Source organism: Athene noctua, chromosome 23, assembly GCF_965140245.1.
Source record: "Athene noctua chromosome 23, bAthNoc1.hap1.1, whole genome shotgun sequence".
Lineage (NCBI taxonomy): Eukaryota > Metazoa > Chordata > Aves > Strigiformes > Strigidae > Athene > Athene noctua.
Genome location: NC_134059.1, coordinates 8,481,801 through 8,508,978, shown reverse-complemented (window position 1 = coordinate 8,508,978; position 27,178 = coordinate 8,481,801). Strand labels below are relative to the sequence as shown.

Here is a 27,178-nt window from a genome sequence, read left to right as displayed (position 1 = left end):
CTGTGCCGGATTTTCTGCTGCAGCTTCTCGTAGCACCCAGGCAGGTGCCAGCACGGGGGGACGCCTGGCTGGGCTGGGCCGTGGGCGAGTGATTCCTGTCCATGAAGCGGCCGCTTTTACACCAGCTCATCTGGCTTCTCCCTCGCAGGGAGCTGGGACGGTGCCTCCCAGTCACTATTTTCACATCACATTTTTTCACGGTAAAAGGCTCCTTTCCCCAGGCAGCCAGCAGGGATTTTATTGTTTAAATAGTGTGAAATCCTTCTTTATGAGGGCACTCGCCTTCTGGTCTACAAGAACGGCCTTTTGCAGCATTTAATGTCTCCTGTTATCCCCGATGCTCTGTGTTAGAGGCAGCCTGTCCACACCGGCCCCGCTGTCCTGCTCTGCAGTTGCAAATCACTGAGGATTTAAAGATAAAATGACCGATGCTGCGGGTGAGGACTGCCAGGTGCTGCAGCCACAGGTGGTTAATCTTCCCGTTTCTTGCAAAGGATTTTAACATCATTTCCTCGTGGAAATGGGAGAGTCGCTCTCCTTACGCCTCCCAGCTCTGCCGTGCAGGGCTTCCGATTCAGGGGGGAGGTGGGGGAGCCAAAACCAAACAGTAATCAGACCCCGCAGAGCCACAGCGCCCACCTGCCTTTTCCCAGGAGCAGCGTCGGTCCTGACAGAGCCAGCGCCAGGGGCTGAGCACGAGGAGGGGCTGCCCAGAGCCCCCTCTGCCCCCTGGCCCCGGCCAACGCCGATCTCTGGCGCGGGGACTGCCCCGACGTCGGTGGGGTTCAGGGTGCAGACACCCCGCATGGCGACGGCACCGCCTCGCTCGTCAGCATGACTGTCCAAGGTTGATAGTCCGCCTTCAGCTCAACTTATTAACCCAGTGTTCCTTTCAAACAAAATATCACCCCGCTTAATTATTTTTTGGCTAACCGTTTGCAAATGCCATCCATTACCGAAAACATGACACCGCTGCCTTTTGCCAGGCTCTGGAATCAGACTCCATGTCACCCTCTGACAGGAGCATCGTAAAACTGCATTAATCAAATTGCATATCAGTCACAAAAATTGAGGAGTAATTTGTCAAAGTCACAGCTGTGCTCAATAACCGTTTGGAGATGACTAAGTAATTAATCAATAACGCATTCTCACCTTTTCATTCCCCATGGTTTCTGTGACTGGAAAATCACGGACGGAGTTGCCCGGTGGCTTTAGAAGGAGCAGCTGGTGTTACTGGGGGGCTCGTTCGGGCCAGCCCGGGCCGGGCCCTCCTCCGCCGCTCGTCCGCGGGGCTCCCGCAGCCCAGGCTGCGCCTCCCGGCCACACGAGCCAACGCTCCTGAGCCCGACTGGGGCCAGGAGGCACCAAACGGGGCCTGGCACCGCGGGCGCCACGCGCAGAGGCACCGCCGGAGGGACGGAAAGTGCTGCCGAGGGCACCCAGGCGGATCCTGCCCGAACCCTGCGCTGGGCTGGATCACCACGGAGCCGGACACACGCTCCAGCTCCATCAATCCAAACCAGGCGTTTAACCTCAACACTCGCCCTGTAATCTAAACAACTGCTTATCAGAGATACTGTTAATTTAGTCTAAATTCTTCTTTCTTAATGTTCTTGAAATAACACTCTCCCTAATGCAATCCAAGAATAACCCATCAGTGTAATGAAAAAATTTCCCTGCGAGACTGAGCTGCTAATTCTTGAATGCCCTAAAAGTGATAATTTGATTAATAAAATGGTCAGATTTGCAGTACCGAAGGGCTTTTCAACTCAGAATCAATCACTTTACATCTATTACTCAATGCCGGATTCACTGAATGCGTTGTTGAACTCATTGAAAACTGTGTTAGTGATATTAAGTAATTAGTAAGATTAATGCTGTTGCAGAGCTATAACCTGGGCAGAATCCAGATTGATTAGAGTTAATTATCTTCTGCCTGCTTAAATAATTTATATACTGTTTTCCCCACTATGTAAGAGCAGAAAACACAGAAGAAAGGTTCCCTTCCTCTGCACCGCGGGCGCGGGCCTGAGCCCGGCACCGTGAGCACCCGGCAACTGGGGGGTTGCCGCCGCCTCCTCCTCCTCCTCCTCCTCCTCCTCCAGGTCAGTCCATTCAGCGCCTCCAACCGCCAGCGCTCGCCGCCCGGCCCCGTCGCCCACCCCGCTGCCCGGCCAGCTCGGGCACCCCCACCTCTGCAAAGCCAAAAGGTTTTCAGCTGAACTCACCACCGCTACACGCTGTTTGGCCCGGAGGGCTGATGCAATAACTTATGCATGATCCTGGCTTTCTAATCAAAATGTCATTATTATAAATGATTGCAAAAGTTTTCATATTCTACATTTTGTCTTTGCAGAGAATTTTAAGCACTCTTTAATATTGTCCCTCGGTGCTGGTGTGTGTAATAACCCCGCTGATCCATATTCATATCCTCCCGGCCTTGCAGCTCCTGCACGGGTTTCACAACTCGTGGAATCATTTTCTTAAAGAACAGAATATCCACAATATTTGTTATTGTTATTAAGGCAACATGATTTCAGCCCCTTTAATAATCACAGGACATGACTCCCAGTGTATTTAAATAATTGATTGACTTAGAGCTCACTAATATGAATGCATCCACAAGTATTTAATTGGGTCGTTACTTGATCCTGGCTCCGTGCAGTGCATCATGTTACCAATAAATCAATTATGCATCTCTCTGCTCACAGAACCTCTCTCCTGGTGGCTCAAGGACCAGGCTGGGCCGGGAGCGCTGCGGAGGGGTCGGGCACTGCCCCCCCGGGGGTCTCTGAGGGAGGAGGCGATGGGAGGGTCCCTGTTCCACGGGACCCACGGCACAGCCGGCTCCCAGCCCACGTGGGGAAGCTGGGACCAGAGAAAAGCCCATCCTCCGAAGGCAATGGAGCATGTGCTAATTTGTGCGTGTTTTCGGCTAGTAGGCATTTATTAGGGAAGTCTGACTTATTCGTATTCAGGTCAACCCGCTAATATTATATTAACCTCTGCTGTGCACCGCAAAAATCCAAACCATGCTTGGGAGGGATTTCACACGCTGGCCAAGGCATCTCCTGGCCGTGCTCAGTGTGCTGCCGGCCAGAGGCACCGCTGGGTACCCCCATAGCGCCCACCAGCCCCCCCCAGCGCCCGCCAGACCCCTGGCAGAGGGCACAGGAGAGCTCGTCCTGCCCATGGGAACCACGAAGACTGGGCCCGATTCTGCAGCAGCACGTCAGCGCCCCGCGACACTGCACCGACCCCCGTGCCGCGACAGGGGCTTCACGCAGGTGCAGACGGGTCTGTCCCGCACCCAGCGCAGGTTCCGTCTCCCAGAGCGTCTCACAGCAGCTTCAGTCCCTGCAGGGGACGGGGCTGCCGGGGCAGCAGCACCACCAGCCCCTTCCAGGGGAGCAGCTCCTGCTTTAGGGTGCTGGGGCCCGAACCTGACCGTGGGGGATCGGGACCCCCTGAGATGGGCAGCGGGGGATGCCGGGCAGGCCAGGAGAGCAAGTGCTGGATCGTCGGTTGAACGTTCCTGCAAACGTCAACACAATCATACACATATTTTCCTTTTTACCTGTTTCACCCGTTAACCAACTACAGAATTTCTCAGTAATCCCCAGCAGATGAGCATCAAAGAGAAGACCTATGGTCCAAGCTAATCCCTTTATTATGAAGTAATGCTACAGAAATCAAATACCAGCAGTAAATCGGGAGATTAACAGTCTGGGAAGTGCGCAGATTAAATTGTATTCTCCCTCGCTGCTTTGCCCCAGCCAGTGGCTCCGTTTCTGCTGTGGCCACTGTAGCCCCCCCAGCAGGAAAACAAGGTTAGAAATCACTTTATAAAAATAAAAGATTCCTTTAATCCCGGCTGCAGGCAGGGAGCGGAGCCTGCCCAGAATGAGCCGATGCCCAAGCCACCCGGCCCTGTCTCCGAGCGCCTCTCGCCGGGGCAGGGGAGGGCGTTTGGCTTTGCCAAACTCTCGGGGATCAACTCTGGAGGCAGAGCTGTGCCCGGGAGAGGGGCCGAGGGCCACCGGGGACCCCCGGGGCACAGCAGGGCCGGGTCTGCAGCTGACCCCCAGCAGCACGGTTTGTGCCCTGACTCTGCTTTTATTGCACGGTAACAGCTGAATGAATATTTTATTCGTTCCCTTAAGAACATCCCCACAAATGCCCATTTCAATAAAACATGAGGATGCATTTTTGGAAGAGCCATCTAATGCTTCAGACAGCCCCATCACAGCCTATTAACCAGAGCAAAGGCTGCGCCGTTGTATTTTTATCTCGGTGACTCTAATGGAGTCCCACTGTGAGGGAGGCGATGGGGAAGGTGCCCCCAGCCCCGTGTCCCCGGGGGGGCCCGGCAGCACCCAGGGCTGCGGCTGCTCCTGCTTCCAGCCCCAGGGCCAGTGGGACGGAGAACGCGGGAGCCATTCGCTTCACCCCCTGCACCCCCCTCGGTCAAACAGGGATGTATCTGCTTATGAGCCTGACAGAGAGAAAAAACACAGAGAGGTTCTCAGTGAAAGGTCTCAGCAAACTAGAGAAACACTGAACCACAGGCTCACGTGCAAACACACGCAGGTGCCGCAAGAGCTGCACGCACCTTCCAGCCACTCGATTCATGTGAACTGGGCGAGAGGGACGCCCCTTCCCATCTGATAAAGCCGATTTTGGTTTTCCACATCCCTAAAGATGTGATGGGAGCCGCATGGTAGTTTTTTTTCTGTAGCTGAGGTGATTCCAGCAAAAATCTTGCTGCTTCTGGAAAGACGAAATTTTGGCTTGTGTTTGAATTCATTGTGAAAGCAGCAACGAACAGAATGGCCGGAGAGGAGCAAGCTGGGTGACAGCAGTGGGATGGAGGAGGCAGAGGTTACTTCTGCCTCTTCCTGCTACAGGGAAAAGGAGCCAATTAAGTCTGAGAGGAGGAAATTTAAAGCCAGTGACAGAAAACCTTCCCCCAGCCCTACCCTGGGCTCTTCAACTCCCGGGAGCCAGAGGCCACCGAAGGTGATTTCCCAGCGGGGTGAGGTAGGAGCTCGCTGGCAGGAGTCCCAGGGGTCGTTGGTTACAGCAGCAAACCCCCCGGGAGAGCGGCCCAGAGCTGGGGAGGGGCACAGGCCGCCCCGCAGGCTGGGCGAGGGCAAGGGACCGAGCGCTCGGCTCCTGGAGGCATCGGCGGCTCCCCGGAGCCGCGCGGCTCGGGGACAGCAGAGCTCCTGCTCTGGAAGGGCTCTGCATTGCTGCTGACAGGTAGCGCTGATTTATAAAGCAGGAATAAATGAGGCTGCTCTGCAATTTCACCTAATTTTGTCTCCCATTTCAATTTGCCATCTTTCAGCGTAATGCCGGGTGGTTAATTATGTTTCCATCTTATTTCTCAGATAATACCCCCCTTGTACTGCGTATCGTAGCCACTCAAAGGTTTCATTTTACCTTTCATTTCACCTCCTAGCACAGCTCTAAATTTAGTCAGCTTGTAATTTTGGGGTATTTTATACATTATGCCTTTATTATTGTGAGGTAAAATGGAATCCTTGTCTTTTAATTCACTCTCTAATAATTCTCCACTAAGCCTTAATACAAAAGGCTTTTTTTCCTGAAGACTAATTGAGTGGGGTGTAATTATAATACCCAGGGAGATGATATTGAAAGTACCTTAACTGTGACAGTTTCCTCTGACTAATCGCCCCTTCCGCGACTCGCAAGTCTCGGCTGCGCAAGCTCCCACCAGTTACTGCACTAACGTGCCCAGAGCTGGGGGGGATTTGGGCCCGGTGCTGCTCCCGGACGGCATCTCCAGGTCTCTGAGCCACCGAGGCAGCCGCAGGGGCCTCTCTGCCCCCCAGGACCAGCAGCCTGGTCCCAGGCACAGAGAAGGGGACGGGGTGTCCGTGGCAGCCGCGGGGGTGGCACCGTCCCGCCGAGGGACCGAAGACGCGGGGCATCGCGCAGGGAGCGGGTGTCCAGCAGCCCCAGCGCAAGATGTTCCCACCCCCCTTACCCTCCGCCTTGGCGTAACGCTCCTGCTAGAAACGTCCTGCCTGTTTGGCCCCAGGAAAGCACTGAAAACACAGAGAGCGAGGCAAGGCCGGAGTGCCAGGAGCATCCTCCGCGGCTCCCCCCGAGAGAGACAGGAGATAAAGCCAGCAGGGCTGCAGCGCTTTCCTCCGAAAAGCGTTTACCTGCCGGGAGGGGAGCAGCGATTTTCCGTATTTGTGTACTTTACCGAGATAGCAGCACACAACAGGCAAGGTCAGCACTCAGCAGAGACACCAAGGGGCTATTTCCTCACTAAACCACGGCTTGCGGTAAGTGAAAAATAAACGTTAAGGGTGGCTATTATGCAGACAATAAAATGTTCTTTATACCAGTGTAGGTGTCAAGCTCAACACTTCTGCCGAGTGGTTCCTTCACGTTGTGAGCCGACTCCGGCTGTGCTCAGCCGAGCAGGGACGCTCCCAGCAGCAGCCCCGTGTTTGTCATTAGAAATAACAGGTTTCCACCCTGCACTCGCCAGGGAGGGCTCCTGCTGGGGGATGGTACGCACACAGGCTGCCCTGGGCCGGGGTGGCATCTGCGGGGACATCGCGCTGCAGCCGTGGGAGCCACCGTGCAGAGGAGAAGGGACATGGCGGGGGCAGCGCCCTGCCAAACCTCCTGGAGAAACGAATGCCCGCTGGTCAGGGATCGCTGGCAGCTAATCAGCCTTTGCTGGCCAGAGCGGGCTTCCAGCTCTCCTCCAGAGCCAGACATTTTTCTTTCCCTCAAGCACACATGCGTTGAGGCTGCTGCCAGTACCAGAGGGGACGAAGGAGTTTAAGCAGAGCTCGCCAGCCTCCAGCCCCGTGATCGCTTGAACTAACAGGGGTCAGGTCTGGGGGTGGGGGTTTCCCAAGGTGCAGTTTACTCACGGTTAAGCTTCTGCCACCCCGGCTGAGCGGATGCAGGGATCTGCTCCCGGGGGCACAGCAGCACTGGTACCCCCGTGCACCCCCAGGCCGCTCACCCTCCGGCTGCACGTGCCCCCTGATGAGCCCTCGCTGCTGCTTCCCCGGTGCAGTTGGGGATCACCCATTTCTGGCATCTCCCTGGTTAAACTTCCTTGGCCAGAATCCACTTGGGTATAGACTAGTCCTAAAAGCCTTGAGAGCAGAAACCTCAGCAGGGAACAACACCAAGAAATGACACGGCCAGAGCCTGGAAGCAGGGGGAGAGATGGGAGGCCCTCCCCGCACCAGGCACCGAGATACCTCCACTGCCCAGGACACAGCAGCAGGGCACTGCAGAGACGCCCCAACAGCCCAGTACAAACCAGAACTGGGAAAAGAGAGACACAGGAAGGTCGCTAAGAAAGCACACAGCCAGAGCATCCTCTCAGAGACACATTGCTCCCCAAGAGCAGAAGAACCAGCAAGAAAAGTTAAGAGCAGTACCTCCTCCTGCAGCAACCCCTCCCGCAGCAAGACATATTGCTGATTGCCCCCAGCTGCCCCCACTCTGCACCCTCCTGCCCCCCCAGCTCCCAGGACACAGCCCCTCTGGCCCTGGTCACGCCGGGGAAGCGGCAGCTCCTGCTGACAGCCCCGTGCTGGGGCTGGGGGCACCAGCCCAGGGGCTCCAGGCCTTCACCAGGCGGGCTCCAGCAGAGCCGAGCCGAGGGGCGCGCTGGTTTATGCAGCCCAGCCTCCCGCACCAGCCCCGGCTCTCTCCCGAGCTGAGGGTAAATTATTCATGCTGTGAGCTGCGCTCGATAACGGAGCTCGGTGGGGTGTTTGCTCCAGCCTGGCAGCCCTGGCCCTCAGCCCGTGCCCTGGCCTGGAGCGGAGCACGAGTTGTCCCGTCCTGTCCCCTGCCCTCCCTCCTTGCTAGTGCTGCCCCGTGCTCAGGGGACGAGTCACAGAATCCCAGAATCATCCGGGTTGAAAAATCCCTTGCAGCTCCCCCAGCCCAACCATGAGCCTCCCCCTGACCCTTCCCAGCTCCCCCAGATCCCTCAGCGCTGGCTCAGCCCGACTCTTCAACCCCCCCAGGGATGGGGACTCCCCCCCTGCCCTGGGCAGCCCATTCCAACGCCCAACAGCCCCTTCTGCACAGAAATCCTTCCTAAGGGCCAGTCTAAAAACTGGCTCTCTGCCAGGACAGACCCTCTTCTCTTCAATGTGGAGAAATCTCTTGCCAATTACCCTGAATGTTTCTTTTTTCCTCCCTCCAATTCCTGTTTTTAACTGATAAGATCTCCCACCAGTCACGGCTCTGCAGCAGGAGAGGTACAGAAAGCCGACGGTGGGTTTTTCTGTATCTTTTGTCCATCTCATTCTTTCCCCAGGGAAGGAGGCTCCCGCTGTGCATCCCTTCCCCGTTAGCTTGTGGCCCAGGCATCTCTCACTCCTTTTGATGGAGGAAAGAGATCTCAAGGGTATTTTTGTGCCTTCACCTGCCCAAGACAAAGTCAGGGCGCAGCCAGGGCTGTCCCACCGGGAGCTCAGCGATGTCCTGATGTTGGGAGAGCTCGATGGCCCTGGGTGTGCGGGCAGCTGCCGGCTCCTCCTCTGCGGGGCTTTGCCCTCTGCTGCTCCTCAAACCCTTCCAGCCAGCGCAACGGGGAAGAACAAAAAAATGTAGTTAAACACTTGACAAAAGAAAAAGGGTCTCGAGGCATGGCTACCTGCCCGCCGGGGCCGGGCAGGTTCTCAGGGGTCAGGTCTCAGCGTGTGGAAACGGGGAGACACAGGCAGGCTCATCCCTGCCGCAACGTCAGTGAAATCGAGACAAAACCCAGCATCGCCTGAACTGTTCCTCTGCGGTTCGGCTAAATGAAAGAGTATGCCTTTTTAATGCAACGTGTAATTAGAGAGTGTAAGTCACAGCCAAAAGATTTTATTGAGCCAGAGAATTAGACAGTTGCATGAGTAATGAGAGCGGCCGCCGCTGCACGAGCCGGTTGGGATTGGAACGGCTGGGGCAGAGCCCCCAGCCCCTCCGCCTCGGATCTGGTCGGCAAGAGAAGCGCTCCCACAGCCTCCCTTCGCTGCAGAATTAAAAGATCCTTTGCAGAGATTAAAATGAATTTATTATTTCACAGTCTGGTATTTACATCACATCTGGAGCAGGTATTATACACCCCGTTACAAAAACACCTAAATAACGAGTCCTGCCAGCGGCAGCCGAGCACGGCTCCAGCCCCGGCCCCTCCTGAGCCGACACATCCCCCCGGAGCGGGGCCGGGGTGCTCGGGGGGGGCTTTGGCCCCGCGCCCTGCAGCTCTTGCTCCAGCCATGTGCCACCAGCCCCACCAGTACAGCTGCCCTGGGGACCCCGGCCCTGCCGATGTCGGGGCCACAGGGTTCCCATCCTCTCCCCTTCGACCTGCCACGCAGGGGGAGTTGCGTGTCCTGGAGAAGGCCACGAGCTCGGGGCCAGGAGATGGTACCTTTCTCTTTATTTTGAATTAATGCAGTGAAGCCTGGCTGGGTCTGGTCCCTGGTGGGCACCTGCACAGCGCCAGGCACGCCAGGCCCGCGGGCAGGAGAGGCTTCCCCCGCATTACTCTGACATTCCATTGCGAACACAAGCAGGAACTCGGTGCCTGGGACTTGCACGGTAGAGAACAGGTATTAAACTCACAGCCTGATTAATGCAGTTACCGAGGAAGGAGAAACCAGCAGCACGCTCCATGAGACATTTCACCATCTCCGGGGGCTGATGGGGTGTCAGACACCCCCGGCCACGCTGCCGCATCCGCCCCACGTGGTCGCAGGAGCCGGGTCCCGTGGCAGGGCGAGCACAACGCTGGGGGTCGGAGCAGCCCCCCGGCCCCTGGGTGACACGAGATCAGGCCGGGGCTTGGCGCTGGCTCCTGGGAACCCACCGGGCCAGGAGCCAGGACCCAAACGGGGGAGGGCTTCACACAACCACTGGCTCCCCAATTCCTGACAGCGACCCCGATTCGGCATCTTGGGAGATGGGGAAAGGTGACTCACAGCAATGACTTCAGCTATTTCAGAACAAAGCCCGTTCTGGGGGGCTGCTGTCTGTCTGTCTCTGTCCTGTCAACAGCTCTTACATGACTGGCGTATTTTATTTAACGGGATAGGAAAACGAGCCCATTTCTTGGTCAGCGAGTGTGTCCACAGAGGCGGAGGGGACCATGGAGTGACAGGAGTCTTGCAGCTGCGCTGGGCTCCCATAGCCGCAGCCTCCGGGGCAGCCGGGGCTCAGTGGGTGCTCGGATCAGAGCAGCCCCCGAGCATCCCGCATCCCGCTGGGCCACGTCCGGCTGCTGAGGGACCCGCGCCGAGGCTGGTCGGCCACCACTGAGCTGCACGGGGGCTACCGTGTGACCTGCGGGCAAGGAGAGAGCGTGGCGGGGGCCTGCTCACAGAAACCCTCAACCTCTTTGCAGCGGGCGAGTTACCCAACACATCCAGCTGATTCCCCTCCGCCGCGAACAGCCTCAGGAGATGCAGACAGGATCTGCTCTCTGTGTCCATTTAACGGGGTGGCTGTTCCAAATTTCAGCTTCTGGGTCGTTGTGAACCCCAAGCTCTGGTTGTAGCTGCCCCCGGGGCTCTGTCGGCAGAGGGGACGGGGAGGGGCAAATCCAGCCCCCTGGGCAGGGTTCCTGACAGGGCATGGAAAGTCCTTTTGAAACACAGGTCTGCATTTCCAAAACGCCACCTCCCCGAGGCGGGCAAGGGACCCAAAAGGGGTGTTGGAGGGTGGCCACGGAGGTTGGGGCTGCTGGACAAGGGAGGAGAGCCCTGGGGTCCTGCGGATGGGAATGGTCCCCAGCGAGAGCCCCGGACAGCACGGCCAGAGCAGAGGCTGTGGGCTGAGTTAGCAGCTGGGGGAAGAATGAACAAAAAATACTGCAGGAAAAAGACAACGAGCTGAATGTAGAACTGCAGTTACTGGTCAGCGATGGATGCCCAGGGCCAGAGGAACCTTCTTGGACATCCAAAAAGGCACGTGAGCACGAAAGTGCTTTCTGTGCACAAAAATATTAGCGATAATGAAAAAAAAATCCCCACATAACAATACGATAATTTTACGGCAGAGGAGGTGGGGTGAGAAAAACTAAAGCATAAGGAATAATTACACTCAACAGTATGAACAATGATTACAAAATTATGCAACTGATTAACCATGGCATATATGTAATTACTAATGAGTTTGATAAAATTTTAATTACACCTTGTTCTTTGGGGCATTCAGCAAGCCATGAAAATAATAATCATGTAGCGCTGTGTCGCAGACGGCTGCCTCGGACGGGGGAGCGGTGACAGATTCAGGGCCGGGCCCAGCAACCTGCTGCCCCGACGCGGCGGCGATGCCGGGGGGCGGCCAGGACGGCCCCGCAGCCCCCCCGGGGCTGGTACGGAAACATCCCCAGCGCGTCTGCTCGCGGGCTGAGCCACGCAACGCCCTCCTCCCCGGGGAGCTGCCGCTCATCAGCACAGCCCTGGGCCCCGCCGGGGTCTGCGCTACCCCTGCCAGCCCCGGCGGCCGCAGCCCGGCCCTTCTGCTCGGCCCCGGTGCATCCCCTTCCCCCGCGGACTCTGGCGACACTTCCCTGGGTTCTGCTTGCCCGGGGCAAGCGCGGCCGGGCTTTGCCAGGGGACATACCTTGGTCGTCTTCACTTTGTTGCCGCTACTGCAGCTCCAGCCTGAGAGGTCGGGCAGCACCTTGCACTCCTCCCCGGCGAGGCAGGGCTCCATCTGGCACCACCACTTCTGCAGCACGATGGAGGCTGGGGGCGAGGAGGCCGTCAGCGGCCGGAGGGACAGCCCCTCTCCCGGCACAGCCCACGTCTGCAGCGACCCTGCCAGGAGCCGTTTGCCGCCCGCCTGGCCTCCTGTGACCCAACTGTTCCCCCGGCCTCCCAAACACTCTGTTTTCTCCCACTACCCCGGGTAAAAAGCCTAATGGCAGCCCTGTGCTCCCAGCGCTGTCCAGTGGCCTCTTGGGGCTCCTCTCGCCGGGGCAGACGGACTCTGCTCTGCACGGCCCGTGTAATTTGTGACTCCAATGCGGGTAACCAGAGCAGGGCCCCTTCTGTTTGGGAACGACGACACACACAACCTCTTTGGGACAACAAAAGCCTTCCCTGACTCATCCTGGCATTTCTTGGTGTTGCACATGTATGTGCTCGCGGAAGTGGTGAATCGATACCGCGTTGGCGGAGGCTGCCGCTGGCTCTGCCGCCTCCTCGGTGACGCCACGTGGTGCCATGTGATAAAATACACACGGTGTGAGCTCTGCTGAGTGCTGCTCGCCAGTGACGGCACTGCCCGGCTGCAGTCATGCCCCTGCCCCTGGCTGCAGGGCCCTGGGCAGCAGACGCGCAGGGATCGATGCTGCGGCGCCGGCCCCACCGCAGCGACGCGCCGGAGGAGCCCCCACCGCTGCAGCACCGTAACCCTCCCGTGGCACGCAGCACCCCGGGGCTGCTCGGCGTGGGGTAACACAGCCACACTGACAGGGAGTGTCCCCAAAACGCTCCCTCTCCCCCTCGGCTCCGCTGACCATCCCAGGGGCACGGAAGTCCCACAGCGACCGGGAGGAGGCAGCCGGGGTTGGAGGGGACCCGCCGGTGGCTGCGAGGTACCCGGTGTACCCGGTGGCCGCGGGGTACTCACCATCCACGCAGGACGGAGCCGCCCGCGTGGTCCCCGCCACCTGCCCCGGGAAGCAGGAGCATTTCACCGTCTGGGAGCGCTCCTCGATCTTGTTCTTATTGCAGCACCGGTGAGCTGCGATGACTTCGCACGTGCCCGGCTCTACGTGCACTGCGGGAGGAGAAACGGCTGCCGTCAGCGGGGCTGTGCCCTGGGCCCCCCCGGGTCACCCCCTGCTCACCGTCTCGGTGCGTGACCGTGACCGAGGCACCGGCAATCACCCCAGAACTGCCAGTGACGTACACGTGGCTCAGCCCAGCACCTCCCAGCCCACTGCTCCTGCTCCAGGCCTCCTGCATCTGGGCTCTGAGTCCTACCCAGGCCACGCCAAGAGCTTTATTGAAAGGAGGGAGCACATCAGTTAATTGCAGCTGATAACGAGACACACACTTCGCTACAAGAGGGGATGGTGCGTGGCGCTGCCTTTGGCTTCAGCGTGCCACCACCACCAGCCCCAGCCAAGCCAGCACTCCCCTCTCGCCATCTCGCACCGCGCTCTGGCTGCAGGAGGGAGCACCGGGGTGGCGTTTCCACCCTGCGGTGACACAGCAAATCCGGGCGGTTCTGCTGCTCCCCCTCCCAGCGCCATTAAAATATGAAGGAAGAAAGAAAACTAATGTATTGGGTTATCACCTCTGGGATGCGGCTTTGGAAGCTTGTTAGCATCAGGAATCAGTGACTTCTGCTGGGTAATGGCCCACACAGGCACGACGCAAATTAGCCAGACAGGGCTGGACAGACTCACTGTCGTGATCGAGAGAGCGGGGGGCGATCCCTGCAGCTCCTGTTTAACGAGCTCCGGAGGAGCCAGGCCCCGAGGAGTGTGTGCCCAGGGGTTTGTGCCGGTGTCCCCTGCCCCGCTCTGTGGGACGTGACACACGAAGGGGGCCGGGAGCTGACCTGTGCCCTGGTGAGCGCTCCCATGGCTCCCCGGGAACAGCGGCGTGTCCCCACGCTCACCAGCGCACGCCGCCCACCCACCAGTGGCTCCAGGGAAGCCGCTGCTTCCCCTTCTCAAATGCAAGCTCAGGGCAATGGGATCCCTCCCCCGGCGCCGGGGGAAGCCCTTGCAGCCAGGTCTTCACATCCCTGCGGGGGAACGCGGATCCAGCACAGCCTCACGGCTTGTGCCAAAGCTGTCCTGGCCCCTCGCCTGCTCCCAGCGCCGGGACACGGGGGGCAGGACGCGAGGATGCCCCCGGGCAGACACTCGACGGCTGCCGTGAGGAACGTGGGCCGAGCGGGAACGTGGGCAGCGACAGCAGCGCTCGGCCCTCGCCGCCTGCCCCGTCCGGGAGCCACACAGCCCTGCCCCTGCCCCCCCGGCACTCGGGCAGGATGGGCCACGCAATTACCACGGGTTTAATTTGCCTTTATTTATTGTTATTTCATGGTCATTTTCTTTTAATGAACCATCACTTTCATTTCTGCCCATAATAATTACACAATTACCTATCCTGGAAGTATTTTGTAGCAGCATCTCTGGCCATAAATTCTACCCTCCCTCTTAAATGCCATCATAATTCAGCTTTAATGATAATTTCCATTCTTTTTGTATGCAGAAATGGTAGACTTCCGTGAAAGTGAGAAGGAAAGCAACTCATTACAGAATGAACGTGACTGGTTTGCTCCGTTTTTATGGTTAATGGGATTTTTCAAATAATCTGAGGAATAAGCAGAGGTTTTGGCTGACTATGAGCCCACATTCCCACCACGCTCTGGTCCAGGACCACAAGGAGCCACTCACACTCTCCTGCATCCCAACACAGCCCCCCCCACCCCAACAGGGAATTTTATACCCTCCAACTTCAGCGCTCACACCTAGCTGTGGTTTTGACTCATTTTTATAAAAACTTCCCTGCAAAGCTTCATTAGCAGAGCTCTTCCCAGGAGGAAGGGCCAGACGACCCCTCTGCTCCCTCTCACTTCTGCTCTCTGGCTTCTCATTTTCAGCTAATTTGAAAAGGTTCAGCAGAGGAGAGCCAGGCAGAACTGAGAAATTGCTCATTACAGCCATGCAGTAAGAGTTTGCCAACGTGCCAAAGCCCTTTGAATTTGCTCGGAAAGGTGCAGCACCGAGATAAAGAAAATTTTGCCTCTCCTCCACCTCCCTGCGGCTGGCTGAGCACGGCGGCACCGCGGTGCCGGACCCGCGGCCTCGGAGCCCGCGGGCACCCACCGTGTCCCTGCCAGCCGCACCGAGGACGCCCGGCCGTCCCGGCCGACACTCGGGCACGGTCCCACCAGGACAGACAGACGTGGCCCCTCTCCAGCTCGCAGCTCGCCCCCAGCCCACCGCGCGGGGAAGGCAAAACCCGCGGCACACGAGGGGCTCTCCAGCCCCTGGCAGACGCTCTTGCTGGGAAGATGCGGGGAGCACGGGGGGCGGCCGCGAGCCTCGGAACAGAAAGGTTCAGAAAGTCTTTGTTTTCCCTCAAAAGCGTACAGCTTCCCTTTGAGCCAGGCAGGGCCCAGGCAGCCGCAGCCCGCGGGCTCAGGCAGCAAACTGCAGTGCCTCTGCCCCGGGAAGAGAACCCTGGTGGGACAGACACCCCATCGCCCGCAGGCTGGTCCCTGCTCCGGGATCCAAACCCTGAACAGCTCCAAGACAAACCGACGCTCCACGGGGGTGAGCAGAGAGCCTGAGCCTGAGCCCGAGCCTGAGCCCAAGCGCCCGGAGAGCGCCGGGCTCCTCCAGAGCTCCCTGCGGCTGCTGCTCCTCTGGCTGAGCAGCAGGAAACTTCGAACCAGATAGGACTGAGAACACAAGCCGGATGGATGGTGTTTTTAACACCGAGAGCAGGAAACCCCCAGAGAGCCTGGGATAAGTTCCAGAGCTTCTGGCATGCTTCTCCCTCTCATTTAACTGGTATTTCCCCACTGGAACCCTTTTCAAAAAAATCTTATCTCATGGAACCATAAAAGCATTGTAAGAACACACGGCCTTTGAATCCTTCACGCAAAAATAAAATAAGAACGCTGTCCTACTCTGGCTGACCTTTAAGTCAGCGGCAGAACATGGTTTTTTATGGCATAACCTGAATGACACATCTTGTGTGTCTCAGGGAGGCGTGGGCACAGCTCCACATGTTCAGTGTAAAATATCGCTCTGCTTGCTGGTGGAGAGTTGTAAAACGAAGAGAAGCTGGATGCAAGTAACTGCCAGGCAGTGCCCAACCCCTCTGCGTCAAAACCCCTTCCCGCTGGGCACCGAGACACCCTTCGAGGGGTCCAGGTGTCTGGGGAGGGCTGAGCGGCACACGGGGACGGGCAGAACCCGCGGGGAGGCAGAGGGGGGGCTCGGAGGGTCTGTGCGAGGCGGCACGGCCCGGGGGGCTCCAGGGAACGGGCGGCCCCTGGGCAGGGCTGGGCAGCCACGACCTGACTCGTCTGTGTCCCGTGCCCCGCAACAACTCCACTACTAATATTCACTAAATAATTAACATCTTAAAATCACTACTGCCTTAGAGGCATGCATTATTTAAGAGGGTTTCAGAGAGAAGCAGGCTTGTTTTTATTGCTCGTTATCACTGCATATCAGCTGGGATTTTTTACTATCTTGTCACCTCATGACTCCGTATCATAGAATTCTAGAATGGTTTGGGTGGGAAGTGACCTTAGAGATCACCCAGTGCCACCCCCTGCCCCGGGCAGGGCCACCTTCCCCCAGCCCAGGTTGCCCAAAGCCCCGTCCAACCTGGCCTTGAACCCTTCCAGGGAGGGGGCAGCCGCAGCTGCTCTGGGCAGCCTGTGCCAGGGCCTCACCCCCCTCACAGGGGAGAATTTCTGCCTCAGATCTGATCTAAATCTCCCCTCTGTCAGTTTAAACCCATTTCCCCTCATCCTGTCCCTCCCTCCTTTCCCTGGGGGGCCGCTCTAAGGTCTCCTCGCAGCCTTGTTGAACTTCATGAGGTTGCCATGGACCCACCACTCATGCTCTGTCCCCCCTGTTGCACGAGCGAGTGTGTGCACGTCCACGAACTGCTCGTGCAAATCCTGTCACTTCGCGCTTGCAAGCAGAAAACCAAATGCCTGGAGCGTGGGGAGAGCAGCCGAGCGGCCGCTGGGCGACAGATGCACCTGCGGGTGGGGGATGCAGCTCCCTGCCTTCCTCCGCGGCGCTTCCCACGCGCCCAGCGCCGCTCCTGCCTCATCTAGAGAGGGTGGCTTAGAAAAATACTCCGTCTTGATGTAAAGGCTGCACATGACGGAGAAGCCAACGCTTCCCCAAGCGAGAGGGAATCCTGCAGAAGCATCTCACAAATGAACGCCGCAGGGCCACCGCCTTCACTCCACGCAGCGACGCGCTGACCAGTAAATCTCTTACAGGATCATCAGGAACCGGTGCTCCGCTCCCCATTCACTCGGAGAACCTCATTTCCCGAAAGCAAATCCCAGCTGACTAAACGCCTTTACTTCTGCTCCGGCTCCGGCCAGAGTGATGAATGTGAACTCAGGCAAGGGCGGCACTTCGATTATCAGCATTCGGGGGCTTTATCTGAAGACGCTGGGGCCACCTCTGCGGGGGCTGCATCCAGGCTCGTCCTTCGCGACGAGCTCAACGTGTTACGGGGGGGTTAAACTGCCGGTGAATGATTCTTCACTGAGGAGTCTCCCATTCCATTTCCAAATGACTTCATCTCTGCACTTGATTCACGTGGCTCTTTAAATCCGAGCACGTACCCCAGGACCCGTCAGCGCTGCCCGTGTGCTGGGGCAGCCCCAGGGGTCAGACCCGGTTTCTGCAGCCAGATGTTCACAGCGCGGCGTTTCCCTGGACAGGGGCTGCAGGGGGGGGGGCTCTCGGCAAGAAATTAATAACTTTGGGTGCTCAGAAACAGTGTGGCCGCCCTGTCACAACTAAAGGCCTTCCTCTGCGATTGCTCATTTTTGGGTGCCACACCTGGTTTTAGCTGTGAATAATAAACGCAGCGCTCTAAACTGAAATCTCTGGATGAGTCTGTCCCTTTGTGCAGCCAGTCCCTCGGCATCCCCGGCTCTGGGGGTCACGGGCAGCCCCACAACCATCCCCCCCCCCCCCCCCCCCCCCAGGAACGTAACTGCGGCTTCCCAGGACAAAAATGTCATTGCAGCCAAGAATGGAACCTTGTGAACCTGTGTTTCAAACATCACTTTTACCAAAACCTGTCCCAAACGAAGCAAAAGCAGTGGAGAGACAACAGGTAAATAAATCCCATGAAGTCAGCAAGCAGACTAAGAATTCCTGCTTTGAGCCCATGGAAATCCAGCCCAGGAGAGGAGGCAGCCACACAAAACACTCACAGTGCCAGGAAACCAGGAGGTGCAGAGAGAAACCGTGTTAATACAGACACAGAGCGGGGTCAAACTTTTAAGTATTTGCTCCTTGTACGCCCTCTTTGCTGTGGATTAGAATTTGCTGAATAAAATGTACAAGATTTGGTTCACTGTGGATAAATCTGTGTGAGGGAAAAATCCCCAGCTCCCTGCCTGCGAGCACGTGAATACGTGAGCCTGTCTCCTTACGTATGGAGCGAGATTTATCCATAATTCACACCCCGTGAGTACACTTGGGCATCTGCACTTTAAACCTGGGTGAGCTGCTGCTCGGGTAATGCCAGGCCTGAGTGTTCCCCGAAGGAGCAGGTCCCCTGCAACCGCTCCAGCCGGGGAGCAGGGGGCTCTGCGGGGCTCTGCGGGGCCGGCCCCAGGGACTGGGCAGGTTGGGCGAGTGCCCGAGCCCGTGTCCCAGGGAGTCCAGACCTGGTGCCAAAAAGTCTTTCCAGAAACAACTGAGGAGTTTTATCTTCTCGTGCACCTATGTCAGAAAGAGGAAGGCAGGGAAGTGCCGGCTGGCGGGTTGAGGGAGTCGCTCTGGAAGGCTCATTTTGGTTTTAAGCAATGAGGATGGGGATTATAGGATTAGAGCTGCTTTAACTGTCAGGCAAAAATGACAGAAATAGAACAGGGTTTGGTGTGGGGTCAGGCGAGAGCATGAACAGTTTCAAATTAACCCTTAAATACCTCCTTTTCCAAACACAGGCACACGGAGCGGGCGGCGCGTGCCCCAGGATTGCTCCGTACTCCAAGCACCCGCTGCTGCACAGCTCTGCCAGCACGACTGGCTCCCACCCACCCCATCCTCCCACCGCGCACCAAGGAGAGGAACCCCCAGCCCTGGAGCACCAGATCCCCGCTCCAGCGCGGCCCGTTGGGCCCCACGCCCGGCACACGGACGCGAAGGGCTGAGCACAATCTCTCAGCTGCTTCCCAAGCCACAAGCTTCAACCGTGGGTTCACGTAACCCCCCAAAGTCACATCGACGGCACAGAGCAGCGTGCCAGCGCACCCGCATCGGGGGGATCTCGAAGCCACCGCTGGGAGTAACAAATTCACACCCCAGAGCCAAGGCTACGCTGCCCAGCAAGACCTTCAGTTCTACATCAATTTATACTCGTTCCAGGTTTCAAGATGATCTTTACAACCAGAGAGCTGAAGGTAAGTGGAGTGTCCATCACCCAACAAGTGTGGTTTGTGACACTCATTGCAACTTAGGTGGAAAGAGTTATGTCTCCCTGCTCCCAGATCATGAATTACCTCGGTAATATCTAGAATGTCTAGAAGTGTCTCAGATTTTGCTACAGACGTGAAGAAATTTGCTTTTCAGCTCCCCAGACCAGCTAGGCTCACCGAGCAACAGTTTTTAAATGCCCCAGATTAAGTATTTACAATTTATAACTCCCAGGAACAGCTTTACTGCTATATGGCTCCAGGCTGCTTCCGAGGAGCAGCCCAGGGAGCTCCCTGCACACGTGGACACTTGAAGTCTAAATCCCACGGCCATCGCAGCAGCACCAGAGAGAAAATGTCAGCGCCTCTTGATGTTTGCTGGCTGGATTCTGCCCTGCACCTTCAGCACACTCATCCTTACCGCCCGGACCCCAGCCACAGGGCTGGACACCGAGGTCCCCCGGGCCGATGGCTCCCGAGACACCCGCCCGCTCCCGCAGCCGCTGCGTGACACGACTCGAGACCACCGGCACTCGCCCAGGAATGAGGGACGGACCCTCAAACATCTTGGCCCCACGTCAACCCCTCCCCAGGCATCCCATGGAGACCCCAAGGTGCCACCAGTGTCACGGGGGCCTGGGGCGATTGCACGGGAGCGCGATGCACGTGGCGAGGACGCCGCTTCCCCTACCTGGATGGCTTCTGTGATGGGTGGAGGCCAGCGTCAGTCTTCCCCACAGCGTGGTAAGGCAGAGAGTGAGCACAAAAACCCATCTGCTCAGGCTCTGTATGTCTCTCTCACTCATTCTACCAAAAACAAGAGGAGACGCACGGAGGAAGCGGGGCTGAGGAGGGTTGGGAGGTGCAGCCCCCACTCCTCGAGGCCGCTGCACGCAGCCGAGCGGCCCCCAGGTGCCTGTGGCCGCGGGGACGGGGCGGCCTGGCTGCGGGGACACGGCCCCGGGAGACAGGACACGCGCCCGGGGCTCACCCACCACCCTTGGATGGGCTCAGGCTCCTCCAGCAGCGCTGGCCGTCGCGGCGGGACAGAGAGAATCCCAGCAGCGGGAGCACGGAGCAGTGATAGTTACCTTTTACTGGAGGTTCACACTCACGCCTGCGCATCTGCCAACCCGGGGGGGGTCAGGTCTTTGCAAGGGGCAGACATCAGCGCATCTGAAAGGAGAGAGAGGAATATGGGGAGTACGAGCTGCCGTGTCCCCCCGGGAGAGTGGGGGACACCCCGGAGCTTGGACGGCCCCACATCAGCACACGAGCACACACCAAAACCTCTCTGGGGAATGAGCCCGTAGCCCTGCTCACCCCTCGCCACGCCAGCGGGGCTCCGATTCCTCCTGCCAGAGCACCCAGCCGGGCTGTTACAGCAGCTAACGCAGACCACAGACAGCGAATACAGCCCCGGGGTGTGCGGGAAGAGCCAGAGGAAAGAGCACTGAGCCAGTCCAGGTGTTGCCTTTTCCGCGTGCGGTTACTGCGGTTACGCGCTGTCATCGCCCCTGTGTCACCGAGGTCCCTGGCGGTGACGCCCAAGGTTTGGCTCTCACAGGCTGGGCACTGTTCACCGACAGACAGACGGACAGACCGACCGCCCCGGCCGTCCCAGGGCCCAGCCACCTCCTGCTCCGCGGGCAGACGAGGAACGGGGCGGCTGATGCCCAGGGGGACACGCACGGCCCGTGGCAGTGCCGGGACCCACACCCCGCCGTCCCCACCATGCCACCTCCCGGGGCTGCTTCTCCTCTCAGTACAGCTGCGAAGTTCATAAACCGACGCAAACCCACGGCCTCTGAACACACCAGGAACCTCCCCGGGCGGCTCCGCGCACCGCGGCACGGCGCTGGCACCCGCTCCCGCGCCACCCGGGACATGTGTGGTGGGAAGGAGCCCGGTTTTATATCATCTGGAGCCCTTAAGGAAAAATTTAAATCCTCAAAGAGTTGGTATTTTACTGTCGACTGCTTTAAATACATTCCCTGTACTATTTATCAGCCACCGCCCTGCAGGTGGAAACGGCTCCAGGGCTCCGGCGGCAGCAGGAGCGGTAACGGCTTTGACAGCAACGTCTCTGCTGTCAAACAACGCGGAGCAAATACCAACGTCCCCCATAAAACTTCAGTGCCGGCTCATCATTTATTAACGAGAGGCCGTGAAGACGAGTGGCGATGAGGCCGAGGCTCGGGAGCGCGGCCAGGAGAGGCCGTGGGTGCCCGGGCTGCCCCTCAGTGCCCTCCCCGGGGAGCTCCGCCGCACCATCCCCGCTGCCCGCACCGCCGGGGCCCACGGAGGCAGCGAGGGCAGCGCGGGGCTTCGGCCGGGCACTGGACAAACTGGGGCTGCTGCCAGAAGAAATCTTTTCATTTTCAACCATCTCCTAAATTTCTGCCTGCTCTGGACCAGGCTGAGACAGGGCAAGAGACTCCTACGATGAAGCGCCAGAACAGAAAATGCTGACGGTTTTAATCAAAACAAAATGATTTGAGGTGGTAAAAGGGCATTTCTTGTTTTGAAGCATTTCAAAATGAATTGCTCTGTTTTAAACTGACATTTTAAAATGAAAAATGTTTCATTCTAAAATGCTGATTTAAAGTGGTATTTTCCATTTTGATTCTCCCAGCTGGAAAAAAAAAAAATAAATCAGAAAATGTCACCAAAAACGTTGACATTTGCCCAGGAAAAAAAAAAAAAAAAAAAGAAAGGTATCTTGACAAAAACACATATTTTATGCTAGGAAAGAATCCAGAGGTAAGAAAATACTCCTAATTAACACCGTGGGGTAGTCAGCTCGTCCAGGAGCAGGCGGAAGCGTGGTCGGGGAGGTCAGGGAGGCGCCGGCGTCCTGCTCACCCTCCTGGTGCCATCCCTGCCTGCCGGGTGATGAGGGGCTGATCCTGCACGCTGCGCTGCGGGGCCCGGGGGGGCTGCGCAGACCAGCCCCGCTGCCCAGGGCCAGGCAGCCCCGAGCCCCCTCCGCCACCACATCGCCAGAGCGGGCCCGAGGTGCCTCAGTGCGCCGGGAAGCCATCGCTCCCTGGAGCGGGCACGAGCCGCTGCGACCAGACTGCGCCCACTCCCTCGGGTGAAGCCGAATTTCAGCACCCTCCGGCGCTCTGGCTGTCGGCAGAATCTGCTCCTTGCAGCGGGGGGATTTCCACACAACAGCCTGCGCTGCCGGAGTCCCTTCGGGGATGTCACAGCCCGTCGTGTAAATATTGATGCCAGTTTGGAACGCGTGCAATCTCCTCGAGGAAAAAGTAAACAGCCCGGAGCTGGTCAGCCCTGCCCATAAACCCAGGGGCAGCGCGGGCGTCAGCACTGCGCCCGGCCGGGAGCCCTCCCGCCCCCCGACCACGCTGGGCCAGGGAGAAGCTGTGCCCACATCTGTCCTGCCCTGGGAAGGGCACATCTGCCAGCCCAGATGTGAGGACAGCAGACACGACGCTGTCCCCAGCCTCCACGTGTCTCGCAGCAGCGAGTCCCCGACACCAACACACCCCGTGCAGAGCAGCCCCTCTGCCTGCGCCCGGAGCCCCTGGGCACAGCCCAGCTCCCAGGCATGAGCCCCCAGCCCCGCAGCACGCTCCGGAGCCCCCCCCAAGAGCCCGGCCCCAGCTCTGGCCTGTGGGACCCTCCGGCTCTCGCGAGGTCTCCGGGAATGTCCCCAGGTCTCTCGGCTGGGCCAAAAAGCCAGCGCAGCGCTGGCCACCTCCATCCCACACAGGGCAGGGACACACTCCCAGCGCAAACTATATTTAACTCGGAAAGGCCGAGCTGTTTGCTATAGCCACGGAAGGATAAATAAATCCCGGAGTTATCAATAATGCAGCCTGCGCTGCCCACGCCGCGCTCAGAGAGAAGCTGCCACGCCAAGCAGCAGGAGCCGAGTTGGCGGCCGGGGAGAGCATGGGGGGGCTGGAGGAGCACGGGGCCGAGGGGGGCTGGAGGAGCACGGCGCCGAGGGGGGCCATCCCCCTCAGCGGCTGTCGGAGCCACGCTCCCCCCGGGAGCCGCGCAGGCACTCGGGGCTCCCACTCAGGCACAAACTCCCATTAGAAAACAGCTTCGCAGAAATTGCTATTTTGACAGTTATCAACCTCCATCGTCGTGAGACTCCAGCTACAAATGTTTGGTCTGACTTGAAATTCTTCAGCCTGGAATGTCATTTTGAAATGAAGAGTGGTGTTCTGGCACGTCAAGGCACTTAATTTTGATTGAAAATATCAGTATTCTCTCCTCTGCTCTGTCTGGAATTTTGTGGAATTTTTCATTAACATTTTTTGGTTCGCTGTTTTCCGCCTTTCGGTTCTGAGCTGGGACTGGAGGGCAGGCGAGGAAACGCTCAGACACGCAGAGGCTGGAGGTTTGGGCCCGGGGTCTCCGAGAGTGCTGCTGCCCGTCCCAGGAATGAGCTGCGAGGTCGGGGGTCCCTGGGGGGGCTGGTCAGCAGGACACTGCCATCCTCTGAGCAGGGACCCCTCGGCACCCGCAGCTCGGGGCTCCTCAGCACAGGCCAGCGGCCCAGCTACACCCCAGCCCCGAGGACGCTCCGTTAAGGCAAAGGCGAGAGGTCGGAGCGACGGCGGCCGCAGAGGCCGGTGTGTCCGCGGGAGCTTCGCCCAGCAACTCCTGAGCCCTCCCCGGACGCCACACCGCTCCTCCCCGAGGGGAATCCCTCCGCAGGGGCGCCTGGCCCGAGCCCCAGAGCTCCAGGTTGAGCCGAGTCCTTTTGCACCCTTCGTTTCTGCTCCTCCTCGGGGTGCACCAGCAGCGCTCCAGCCCCGCAGAGGTGCCAGCGAGGGCAGCCCGAGGCACGTGCCCTCCGGCCGGGCACGGAGGCAGCAGGGCAGCGCGCCGCAGCACAGAGGACTCCTTCCCCGAAGCGTGCTCGCTCGTCCTCTCCTCTACCCTGATTTATTTCCAGCTCTTTGCTCATTCCTCCAACGTCTGCAGCATTTCCTTCCCAGCCAAGGTGAGCTGGAGAGTTTTTAGCTAATTCCGCCCAAGCACGGGCCTGTCCCTGCTCCCTCCCGCGGCGCATCCCACCGCCCCACTGCCGCTGGCGTTGTGAAGGTCGGTTCTGCTGGCAGCTCGAACCTCATCCAGAGCCAGGAACTCGCTGGCCGAGCGCGACTGCTCACGGGGGGTTGACACCCAAGGTCAAGAGCAGCTCAGTCCCTCTTGTCAGGGGAGGAGAGCAGAGGACTCGGCTCACGGGGTTTCCCCAGGAGATACAACCCCCCCGTGCCGGCTCCTCGCTGGGGTGCGGGTGCCCCGGCGCAGACGAGCTCTCCCGGGCCCCGGGCAAGGGCACCTGCGCACCCACTAGCCCCCAGGCCTCAAAGGGGATGGCTAACGGGCAGGAGGAGGGGGCTCCTGCTCCCTGCCCACCGCCATGCCGCGGATCCGCTCCCGCCCGTGTCCGGCACAAGCTCCCGCTCCGCCGCGGCCCTCGGGGTGAGGGGACAGGGGACACGCGGCCGGTGCCAGCTGGCCCCGTCCTGCGCCCTCGAGCCCTGCCCCGCTCCAGCCCGGCCCCACCGGGCGAGGCGGAGGGAGAGGGAACCCCCCGTCCATCCCGGGGCTCCGGCTGCGGGGCAGCTCGCCGGGGCCAGGCGGGGGCTGGTCTCGCGTCCCCCTCCCGGGGTGACGGAGGGTTTTGGGCTGCCGGAACCTCGGATCTCTCAGCGGAGCTTCGCCTCCCGCAGCCGAGCGGCTTCGCGGGCCGGGCAGGATCGTTTCACCGGGGGTAAATCGCACCCTTGGCCGGAGCTCGCCCCCGCCGCAGGCCCCGGCCAGACCCGAGCCCCAGCGGGGCGAGCACCCCCCCCGCGGGCAGAGCCCCCCGCCGCGGGGCGGGCAGGGGCCGGCCGGGACCCGGGGGGGAACCGAGCCCTCGGCTGGAGCCGCCGCGGAGAAACTTACCGGGAAGACCCGCCCGAGCCCCGGGCCGGCGGAGCAAGGGTTGGGGGCCCGCGAAGCTCCGGGAGCCTCGCACCGCCCCGGGGGGCGACACGGGACCGGGACACGCTGCACCCCCGCAGCGACGTGCGGGGACCGGGACCGGGCGCGGGACCCCGACGGCGCCACCGCCGCGCCGCGCCCGGCACCGGGGCCGTCCCGGGGGCCCCGTCCCACAACTTTCCGCCCGAGCCGCACGTACCTGCCGGTGCCGTCCGTGCGGGCCGGGGCCGCCGCTGCCCATGGCCGCCGTCCGCCCGCTCCGCCGGGTCAGCGCCGCCTCCGCGGGCCGCTGCGGCCGGGGGCCGGGGGCCGCGGGCAGCGCCGGGCGGCGGCGCCGGCAGCGCTCGGCTCGGCTCGGCTCGGCTGGGCTCGGCTGGGCTCGGCTCGGCTCGGCTCGGCTCGGCTGGGCTCGGCTCGGCTCGGCTGGGCTCGGCTCGGCTCGGCGGGGCTCGGCTCGGCTCGGCGCGGTGCGGAGCGGGGCGGCGCGGGGCTGGGCGGGGGCGGCGGGCGCGGAGCCGAGCGGGCCCGGGGCGCGGGAAGGGGCGCAGCGCCCCCTGCTGGCACCGGGAGCGGCACCGGGGATCCCGGGAACGGAACGGCACCGGCACCGGGAACGGGCCTGGCACCGGCTCCGGGACTGGGAGCAGGACTGGGGATCCTGGGCTGGCACCAGGACCAGTGCTGGGAGTGGGACCAGCGATCCCACACTGGCACTGGGACCGACACCGGGCCTGGCTGGCACCGGGAGCGTGACCAGCAATCCCGGGCTGGCACCGGGCCTGGCACCGGCACTGGGAGTGGGACTGGAGATCCTGGGCTGGCACCAGTGATACTGGGCCTGGCACTGGAGATCCCGGCCTGGCACCAGTGATCCCGGGCTGGCACTGGGTCTGTTCATTTACCTGAGAACCAGCTTCCACCTCCAAAAAAAAGGTGTGACGTGCCTGGCAAGCAAGGACTGGTACAGTACGGTGACAGACGGACGGACGGACGGACAGCCCCGCTCCCGCGGCACCCTCCTGCGCCAAGCGGGTCCTCGGCTTCGGCTCAGCCCGGCACACCCCGGCTCTCCTGGAGCCAGGAACTGCTGAGACACCGGTACCGGCCCGGCCCCAGCTCTGCCAAGACCCTCGAGCCCGACACAGGGGACCCCAACACCGGCCCGGGGTGGCCGGTTCCCAACTGACGGGCCCAGCCCACCCCCCTGGGCCCCCCCGGGCCCCCCCGGACCCGGCTCTGCAGGCGCTGCTGGTACAACCGGCAGCAAGAGGCTGTGAAATGCCGACGGGCAGCAAAAGCCAGGGTTGAATTTTCACAGTTGCTGCCAGGAGCGAGTCCCACAACCTCAGGACGGCTGAGAGGAGAGGCTGGAATTACACACAACTCATTTTCTGTGCTTTACTCAAACCCGTTTGTATATCAGGGAAAGCCTTTGGTTTCTGAAGACCGCTCAGTTCACTCCCAGACCTTTCAAGCTCAGCTGGAGGCACTGAACGATTTCTAAGACGGATCTGAGTTACAGATCAATGAGCTGTTCAGGCACCCACGTGTGGGCAGTTTGCAGCTCTCCCAGCCATTTTCTCTCCATGAGCTCACCGAAGCCTCCGTGCGTCCCCTCTCGCACAGGGCTCAGCCGAAGGCCCGGGCAAGAGCCACGCTGGGGGCAACCTCACCCGGCACCCGCTGGCCCCGGGTCTGTACAAGCCCTGTGGCCCCCGAGCGCGGCGGGGGCAGCACCTTGCCTCTCCACACACCCAGGGACACTCCAGCCACCGCCAAGCCGGGCCCCTCGCTGCCACCCAGCACCCGCGCCCGGGGCTTTGCCGCTTCCCAGAGCCCTGCTCGGCTCCTCCGGCGCTCCTGACCAGCCTCCCCTGCCCCGTTTTCCTTCCTCTGGTCCGAGCGGGTCTCGAGCAAACCCCAGCACCCCCACAGCAGAGCTTTCCGCTTTTCCCCAGGAAAGGACGCGGGGCAGGGCCGGTCCCCCCACTGCGGAAGGTTTCTCTCCCCTTCACGTGTC

The 27,178-nt window shown here is 60.0% G+C and overlaps 1 protein-coding gene across 3 annotated transcripts; it reads right to left on the bottom strand.

Annotated features, from left to right (window-relative positions):
• Positions 1–8,905: 8,905 nt before the first annotated feature.
• Positions 8,906–25,485, bottom strand: TAFA3 (TAFA chemokine like family member 3). Of its 3 annotated transcripts, none has more exons than XM_074925383.1 (6): positions 25,358–25,485; positions 20,271–20,355; positions 19,871–19,986; positions 12,652–12,801; positions 11,638–11,762; positions 8,906–10,353 (listed from the first exon to the last, which is right to left on the bottom strand). In XM_074925383.1, exons 3-6 carry the CDS (start codon positions 19,983–19,985, stop codon positions 10,342–10,344), a joined length of 402 nt encoding a protein of 133 aa, XP_074781484.1. In that variant the 5' UTR covers position 19,986; positions 20,271–20,355; positions 25,358–25,485; the 3' UTR covers positions 8,906–10,341. The 3 variants fall into 3 exon arrangements, with proteins under 3 accessions (XP_074781484.1, XP_074781485.1, XP_074781486.1); XM_074925384.1 differs by lacking the exon at positions 25,358–25,485 and adding an exon at positions 25,120–25,135; XM_074925385.1 differs by lacking the exon at positions 25,358–25,485 and adding an exon at positions 20,503–20,522.
• Between the last annotated feature and the right edge of the window lie 1,693 nt (positions 25,486–27,178).

What these genes read in the sequence shown, in the direction of transcription:
- TAFA3 (XM_074925383.1), bottom strand. Translation starts at nt 19,985, where the DNA reads ATGAGTGAGAGAGACATACAGAGCCTGAGCAGATGGGTTTTTGTGCTC. An exon ending in CCATCACAGAAGCCATCCAG is followed by an intron (nt 12,802 to 19,870) that starts GTAGGGGAAGCG and finishes CTCCTCCCGCAG; the next exon opens with TGCACGTAGAGCCGGGCACG. An exon ending in GGCTCCGTCCTGCGTGGATG is followed by an intron (nt 11,763 to 12,651) that starts GTGAGTACCCCG and finishes CCTCGCCCCCAG; the next exon opens with CCTCCATCGTGCTGCAGAAG.